The sequence below is a fragment of the Oncorhynchus clarkii genome, chromosome 9, assembly GCF_045791955.1.
Source record: "Oncorhynchus clarkii lewisi isolate Uvic-CL-2024 chromosome 9, UVic_Ocla_1.0, whole genome shotgun sequence".
NCBI classification, from domain to species: Eukaryota; Metazoa; Chordata; class Actinopteri; order Salmoniformes; family Salmonidae; genus Oncorhynchus; species Oncorhynchus clarkii.
The window spans coordinates 72,264,554-72,273,750 of NC_092155.1; the positions used below are offsets into that span (position 1 = coordinate 72,264,554).

At 44.9% G+C, this 9,197-nt stretch overlaps 1 protein-coding gene across 1 annotated transcript in view; it reads right to left on the reverse strand.

Annotated features, from left to right (window-relative positions):
- Window positions 1-8,674, reverse strand: part of LOC139417619 (1-phosphatidylinositol 4,5-bisphosphate phosphodiesterase eta-2-like) — a 132,612-nt gene extending 123,938 nt beyond the window's left edge. The window contains exon 1 of the mRNA XM_071166828.1: window positions 8,605-8,674. Within this exon, the coding sequence (XP_071022929.1) occupies window positions 8,605-8,647 (43 nt within the window). The 5' untranslated portion in view covers window positions 8,648-8,674. The remainder of the gene's footprint in view (window positions 1-8,604) is intronic.
- Between the last annotated feature and the right edge of the window lie 523 nt (window positions 8,675-9,197).

Here is a 9,197-nt window from a genome sequence, read left to right on the forward strand (position 1 = left end):
GATTAACCAGATTTCTTCCAAGCACAATGTCCTTCGAGTGTTTTGTTTTTCAGCACTAAGTATTCATTGAAGAATTGAATCTCATTTACCCAACGGTTCTGAGGTTGCGTGTTTTCAAATGAAGGTGCTCCAGTCTATTATAAGAACGCGACTGTGGCTGCCAAAATGACAGTCAGCACGATGAAGAGGGTAGTCCCCTGGGGGTGGTTAGATATGACACTCTTGACTATTCCAATTTGTTCAAGTGGATGTAATATTCAATACAGGGAAACGTACTGCAGGGTATACAGTATGTTACAAACAATATGGTGGCATTTAGGTTACCACTATCAGTTGCATACTAAATTCACTTGTTGAGAATCCATTCGCCAATCTTGATCATGGTTTGACTTTTACTAGACATTATCAAATTACGTGAGTCAACTCATAGCTGTCTCTGAAAAAAAAACTCTACTTATCTCATAGCTTTCTCTACTCATCTCATAGCTGTCTCTACTTATCTCATAGCTGTCTCTACCCATCTCATAGCTGTCTCAGAAAAAAAACTCTACTTATCTCATAGCTTTCTCGGAAAAAAAACCTCTACTTATCTCATAGCTGTCTCTACTCATCTCATAGCTGTCTGGGAAAAAAAACCTCTACTTATCTCATAGCTGTCTCTACTCATCTCATAGCTGTCTCTACTCATCTCATAGCTGTCTCGGGAAAAAAAAACTCTACTTATCTCATAGCTGTCTCTACTCATCTCATAGCTGTCTCTACTCATCTCATAGCTGTCTCGGAAAAAAACCCTCTACTTATCTCATAGCTGTCTCTACTCATCTCATAGCTGTCTCTACTTATCTCATAGCTGTCTCTACTCAACTCATAGCTGTCTCTGAAAAAAACCCTCTACTTATCTCATAGCTGTCTCTACTCAACTCATAGCTGTCTCTACTTATCTCATATCTGTCTCTACTCATCTCATAGCTGTCTCGGAAAAAAACCCTCTACTTATCTCATAGCTTTCTCTACTCAACTCATAGCTGTCTCTACTTATCTCATATCTGTCTCTACTCATCTCATAGCTGTCTCGGAAAAAAACCCTCTACTTATCTCATAGCTTTCTCTACTCAACTCATAGCTGTCTCTACTTATCTCATATCTGTCTCTACTCATCTCATAGCTGTCTCGGGAAAAAAACCCTCTACTAATCTCATAGCTTTCTCTACTCATCTCATAGCTGTCTCTACTCATCGCATAGCTGTCTCTACTCATCTCATAGCTGTCTCTACTCATCTCATAGCTGTCTCTACTTATCTCATAGCTGTCTCTACTCATCTCATAGCTGTCTCTACTTATCTCATAGCTGTCTCTACTCATCTCATAGCAGTCTCTACTTATCTCATTGCTGTCTACTTATCTCATAGCTGTCTCTACTTATCTCATAGCTGTCTCTACTTATCTCATAGCTGTCTCTACTCATCTCATAGCTGTCTCTACTCATCTCATAGCTGTCTCTACTTATCTCATAGCTGTCTCTACTTATCTCATAGCTGTCTCTACTTATCTCATAGCTGTCTCTACTCATCTCATAGCTGTCTCTACTCATCTCATAGCTGTCTCTACTTATCTCATAGCTGTCTCTACTTATCTCATAGCTGTCTCTACTTATCTCATAGCTGTCTCTACTCATCTCATAGCTGTCTCTACTTATCTCATAGCTGTCTCTACTTATCTCATAGCTGTTTCTACTTATCTCATAGCTGTCTCTACTTATCTCATAGCTGTCTATAAAACCATCTACTTATCTCATAGCTGTTTCTACTTATCTCATAGCTGTCTCTACTTATCTCATAGCTGTCTCTACTTATCTCATAGCTGTCTATAAAACCATCTACTTATCTCATAGCTGTCTCTACTTATCTCGTAGCTGTCTACTTATCTCATAGCTGTCTCTACTTATCTCATAGCTGTCTATAAAACCATCTACTTATCTCATAGCTGTTTCTACTTATCTCATAGCTGTCTCTACTTATAGCTACTTATCTACTTATCTCATAGCTGTCTATAAAACCATCTACTTATCTCATAGCTGTCTCTGCTTATCTCATAGCTGTCTATAACCCTATCTACGTATCTCACAGCGTTCTATAAAACCATCTACTTATCTCATAGCTGTCTCTACTTATCTCATAGCTGTCTATAAAACCATCTACTTATCTCATAGCTGTCTCTACTTATCGCATAGCTGTCTATAACCCTATCTACTTATCTCACAGCTGTCTCTCCTTATCTCATAGCTGTCTATAAAACCATCTACCTCAGTGTCTGTTCCTAGTTCATATTCCAGTACATTCAGTCAAATTCAAAATGGGGTCCTTTCGATAATTTGAAGCTTATGTAAGGATGGGTCTCTTTATGTGGTGATCCAGGATAAAAGCCTTACCTCAATGTCTGCTGCAAAGAGAGGACTGTGAAGAATGAGAGAGGGGGAGAGACACAGAGAGAGAGACAGAAAGAGAGGGGGAGAGAGTGGGAGAGAGAGAGAGGGAGACAGAGAGACAGGGAGAGGGAGAGAGAGGGATACAGAGAGAGACAGAGAGACAGAAACAGAGAGAAAGACAGGGAGAGAGGGAAACTAAGAGAGAGACAGGGAGAGAGACAGAGAGCGAGGGAGACAGAGCGACAGGGAGAGAGAGAGGGATACAGAGAGAGAGACACAGAGAGAGAGAATCTAAGAGAAAGACAGGGGGAGAGAGGGAAACTAAGAGAGAGACAGGGAGAGAGACAGAGAGAGTGGGAGAGAGAGCGAGGGAGACAGAGAGACAGGGAGAGAGAGAGAGAGGGATACAGAGAGAGAGACACAGAGAGAGAGAATCTAAGAGAAAGACAGGGAGAGAGGGAAACTAAGAGAGAGACAGGGAGAGAGACAGAGAGCGAGGGAGACAGAGAGACAGGGAGAGAGAGAGAGAGAGAGAGAGGGATACAGAGAGAGAGACACAGAGAGAGAGAATCTAAGAGAAAGACAGGGAGAGAGAGGGAAACTAAGAGAGAGACAGGGAGAGAGACAGAGAGCGAGGGAGACAGAGAGACAGGGAGAGAGAGAGAGAGAGAGAGGGATACAGAGAGAGAGACACAGAGAGAGAGAATCTAAGAGAAAGACAGGGAGAGAGAGGGAAACTAAGAGAGAGACAGGGAGAGAGACAGAGAGAGTGTGCGAGAGAGCGAGAGCGAGAGAAGGAATAGAGAAATCATGAAATAATCCTTTAGTGCTGTTGCGGCGATAGTGCGCAACTTCCCTCCCATTTGTAGGCAAGGTTAGAAGCTCAGGCAAAAGAAAGCAAGACTGTACTCATTGAGACAACCAGATGGTCGTTCACTTACAGATATTGAGATATCATTTGCCATGAATGACAGTCAGACACAGCAGTCTAGTGTACCATGCCTGCAGACTGTAGGTACATGAAATATAGGTATCACTCCTAGAGTTGCCTAGCAACTCATGCCAAAAGGCTCTGCACTCTTTTAAAGCCTCACAACTGTCAAAAAATCCCATATATTGCCTGAGTCATGTCAAACGGATTGAAGCAAAATACACAAACACCTTTGAGAATCGTTCAGACTGATAGCAATGAAAGTTTGCTCGTCAAACTGCAATGACATCCCCGCTGGCAATGCCAGCAGCATGTTACACGGATGGTGTAAAACACAGTTTACCATCATTAGTCTTCTCCGGTGTGAAACGTGGAGCTTGGGTTGCAACACATGTAACGACAAGGATGCTTGTAACAGTTGAATAGTCTGTCAAAATGCCTAGAAGATTGGAGGTCGATACGTGATGTCAGAGTAAGTGGCCATAGAACGGTCACAAAACGATCGGTCAGATGTTATGTTCACAAGAAAAAGGTGGCCAGACGAGAGAACCATTTTCTGTCACTCTCCTAAAACAAGTGTTCGAATAGACATCCCAGAACAAGCATCCTTTGGAAGGAGATACAGTGCCTTGCGAAAGTATTCGGCCCCCTTGAACTTTGCGACCTTTTGCCACATTTCAGGCTTCAAACATAAAGATATAAAACTGTATTTTTTTGTGAAGAATCAACAACAAGTGGGACACAATCATGAAGTGGAACGACATTTATTGGATATTTCAAACTTTTTTAACAAATCAAAAACTGAAAAATTGGGTGTGCAAAATTATTCAGCCCCCTTAAGTTAATACTTTGTAGCGCCACCTTTTGCTGCGATTACAGCTGTAAGTCGCTTGGGGTATGTCTCTATCAGTTTTGCACATCGAGAGACTGAAAAGTTTTTTTCCCATTCCTCCTTGCAAAACAGCTCGAGCTCAGTGAGGTTGGATGGAGAGCATTTGTGAACAGCAGTTTTCAGTTCTTTCCACAGATTCTCGATTGGATTCAGGTCTGGACTTTGACTTGGCCATTCTAACACCTGGATATGTTTATTTTTGAACCATTCCAATGTAGATTTTGCTTTATGTTTTGGATCATTGTCTTGTTGGAAGACAAATCTCCGTCCCAGTCTCAGGTCTTTTGCAGACTCCATCAGGTTTTCTTCCAGAATGGTCCTGTATTTGGCTCCATCCATCTTCCCATCAATTTTAACCATCTTACCTGTCCCTGCTGAAGAAAAGCAGGCCCAAACCATGATGCTGCCACCACCATGTTTGACAGTGGGGATGGTGTGTTCAGGGTGATGAGCTGTGTTGCTTTTACGCCAAACATAACGTTTTGCATTGTTGCCAAAAAGTTCAATTTTGGTTTCATCTGACCAGAGCACCTTCTTCCACATGTTTGGTGTGTCTCCCAGGTGGCTTGTGGCAAACTTTAAACGACACTTTTTATGGATATCTTTAAGAAATGGCTTTCTTCTTGCCACTCTTCCATAAAGGCCAGATGTGTGCAATATATGATGTGCAATATATGATGTGTGTTGTCCTATGGTCAGAGTCTCCCACCTCAGCTGTAGATCTCTGCAGTTCATCCAGAGTGATCATGGGCCTCTTGGCTGCATCTCTGATCAGTCTTCTCCTTGTATGAGCTGAAAGTTTAGAGGGACGGCCAGGTCTTGGTAGATTTGCAGTGGTCTGATACTCCTTCCATTTCAATATTATCGCTTGCACAGTGCTCCTTGGGATGTTTAAAGCTTGGGAAATCTTTTCGTATCCAAATCCGGCTTTAAACTTCTTCACAACAGTATCTCGGACCTGCCTGGTGTGTTCCTTGTTCTTCATGATGCTCTCTGCGCTTTTAACGGACCTCTGAGACTATCACAGTGCAGGTGCATTTATACGGAGACTTAATTACACACAGGTGGATTGTATTTATCATCATTAGTCATTTAGGTCAACATTGGATCATTCAGAGATCCTCACTGAACTTCTGGAGAGAGTTTTCTGCACTGAAAGTAAAGGGGCTGAATAATTTTGCACGCCCAATTTTTCAGTTTTTGATTTGTTAAAAAAGTTTGAAATATCCCATAAATGTCGTTCCACTTCATGATTGTGTCCCACTTGTTGTTGATTCTTCACAAAAAAATACAGTTTTATATCTTTATGTTTGAAGCCTGAAATGTGTCAAAAGGTCGCAAAGTTCAAGGGGGCCGAATACTTTCGCAAGGCACTGTAAGTAGAAGTTAAGTAGGAGGAAAATAGGATATAGGTTCTTTAATAAGTAGGAGATAAACGCTTACAATCCTACTCTTTTGTATCAAAGCCTACTATTTAATATCCAAAATATATATTTTTTTACACCAGTTACAAACATACACATATGAATGACAAACAATAACTACATCTCATCACACCCCATCCCTAGAACAATGACTACATCTCATCTGCCCAGACCCACATGCTCACACACCCCATCCCTAGAACAATGACTACATCTCATCTGCCCAGACCCACATGCTCACACCCCCCATCCCTAGAACAATGACTCCATCTCATCTGCCCAGACCCACATGCTCACACCCCCCATCCCTAGAACAATGACTCCATCTCATCTGCCCAGACCCACATGCTCACACCCCCCATCCCTAGAACAATGACTCCATCTCATCTGCCCAGACCCACATGCTCACCCCCCATCCCTAGAACAATGACTCCATCTCATCTGCCCAGACCCACATGCTCACACTCCCCATCCCTAGAACAATGACTACATCTCATCTGCCCAGACCCACATGCTCACACACCCATCCCTAGAACAATGACTACATCTCATCACACCCCATCCCTAGAACAATGACTACATCTCATCACACCCCATCCCTAGAACAATGACTACATCTCATCTGCCCAGACCCACATGCTCACCACACCCCCCATCCCTAGAACAATGACTACATCTCATCACACCCCATCCCTAGAACAATGACTCCATCTCATCTGCCCAGACCCACATGCTCACACCCCCCATCCCTAGAACAATGACTCCATCTCATCTGCCCAGACCCACATGCTCACCCCCCATCCCTAGAACAATGACTACATCTCATCACACCCCATCCCTAGAACAATGACTACATCTCATCTGCCCAGACCCACATGCTCACACTCCCCATCCCTAGAACAATGACTCCATCTCATCTTCCCAGACCCACATGCTCACACCCCCCATCCCTAGAACAATGACTACATCTCATCTGCCCAGACCCACATGCTCACACTCCCCATCCCTAGAACAATGACTCCATCTCATCTGCCCAGACCCACATGCTCACCCCCCATCCCTAGAACAATGACTCCATCTCATCTGCCCAGACCCACATGCTCACCACACCCCCCATCCCTAGAACAATGACTACATCTCATCACACCCCATCCCTAGAACAATGACTACATCTCATCTGCCCAGACCCACATGCTCACACACCCCATCCCTAGAACAATGACTACATCTCATCTGCCCAGACCCTTATGCTCACACACCCATCCCTAGAACAATGACTACATCTTATCTGCCCAGACCCACATGCTCACCACACCCCCCATCCCTAGAACAATGACTACATCTCATCACACCCCATCCCTAGAACAATGACTACATCTCATCTGCCCAGACCCTTATGCTCACACACCCCATCCCTAGAACAATGACTCCATCTCATCTGCCCAGACCCACATGCTCACACCCCCCATCCCTAGAACAATGACTCCATCTCATCTGCCCAGATGGGGGATCCCTAGAACAATGACTACATCTCATCTGACCAGACCCACATGCTCACACCCCCCATCCCGCAAAAAAGTTTTCAAACAGCTAATTGGTTCCTAGAAGTACAATTTTGAAAAGAATTGTCCGCGTTGCCCGCTCGAAGGCTAGCACGTACAATCTGTCAGCAATGTTCCACTAGCTATGAACCCCATTGTATCCGCGCCTGTACAGCTTGTCTCGCTGTGTGCAATTTGAAAAATACTCCTGCCCTTGCGTGGCACAAGCGTCACAGTTTCAAAGTCAGCTTAGGGACAAAGCAGCACTTGCATTACGTTGTGGCACTTCTTACACGTGGAACATACTGCTCCATTTTTAGTGCAATGTTGAAAAGCTGATTAGCGCTCCACTGTGTTAGCACCATGTGCCTCTGTTGGCCCACACAGCTGATGCTACTGCCTCCCCCATCGCTGTACTGGTTCCTCTGTGCCAGGGTAAGCTGCCACTAATTACCCATGCTATGGTTACCGGGGCTTGGGGGGGGGGGCAGGGAAGAGAGGGTGTGGGAAGGGTTGAGGGAAGGACAAGCTCCTGTTGGAGACGGAGTTGTCAAAAATAGATGACTTCATTCTTCCCCTCTTACCATTGTTTATCCCTTTTTCTTTCATTGTGGGTGAAATGTGACTTTGGCAAACTTGTGTAGCGCTGTAGTGCACTTCCTTCCAGGTGATCACCTTTTCAGGGGATATAGTGACTTAATAACAAGACTAGCGACAACATCTTCACAACTGCACACAATTAATCATGACCTGGAGCATCACAACAGGACAACAAAAGGGATTTCAAAGAGCCATCGATCTGGATCTGAACACGACGAGCGCAACATCACTCTCAAATCTGTCCCAAATCCACAGCCCTCATCCTCATCTCCATCTCATAAAGTACACCAGCCTGCCAGCGCTCACAGAAGAGAAACCGGACCGTGGCCAAGAGAGATTACGGTCCTCTGAGGCAATCAATACGAAATGCACCTGCTATTTCAGAATGAAACCCATTGAGAATATGTATTCTGTGGTTTCCCAAATGAAGCGCATGCACACCAGATATTCAAATGACTGGAGCTGTGTAAAGAAAAGAGTGTCTCATTGTCTCCCACAAAATGAGAGAAAGTGAGCAAATCAACAAATAACTGGTGATTGATGACAGAAAATCTATGGATTCTATCTGAATTGTCATGAGGAGAGAGAAAGAGAGAAGGAGAACGAGAGAAGGAGAAAGAGAGGAGAGAGAAGGAGAAAGAGAGAAGGAGAACGAGGGAGCGTTTGACAAACGATTCAACTCCTCTCTGCTTTGTCCGCCCACCTCTCCTCCAAACGACAAGCAACTTCTCGCCGCCCGTTGGCCTACTTTTGGCCGTGCGGAAGTACAAAATGTGAACGGCTCCTCTTACCTTTCTCCTGGCTGAGGCTTCGGATATTGCCGGAATTGTCCATGCTGTACTATCCCCTGAAGAACAGGCTCCATTGTGCTGCTAAAACTGAGCCGGAGAGGCTGGGTTCTCCTGGACTCCCATCAGGGGGGTCACTGATCTCAGGCAGGAGGAAGACAGGCAGGAGAAGGACAGGCAGGAGGAAGACAGGCAGGAGGAGGACAGGGTTATGCCGTGTCCAATGGGTGTCATCACAGAGGTGAGGAAACTGAGTCAAAGTACCTATCTATCTCTTGATCTATGTCCCTTGGAGTACAGCTTCCTCTCTAGTTCTCACAAGCCATTCCCCATTGCCCGCCCGCCCTCTCTCTCCCTCCCTCTCTCTCTCTCTCTCCCTCAGAAAACTTGGCAGGCAGTCAAGCAGGCAGGTCGCAACCGAGACACAGTGGTATGGTGTGCGCTACGGTATAGTTCTTTATTGTACTGGTGGGGGGAGCGAGGAACGCCCGGAGAGCCTGGGGAGTGTGCTCAGAGCAGTCAGCCTCTCACAGCACTCGAGAGCCTTCGCTCTGCTCACAGATCACCTTGGAGTCGAAGAGCTAGAGAGAGAGGGG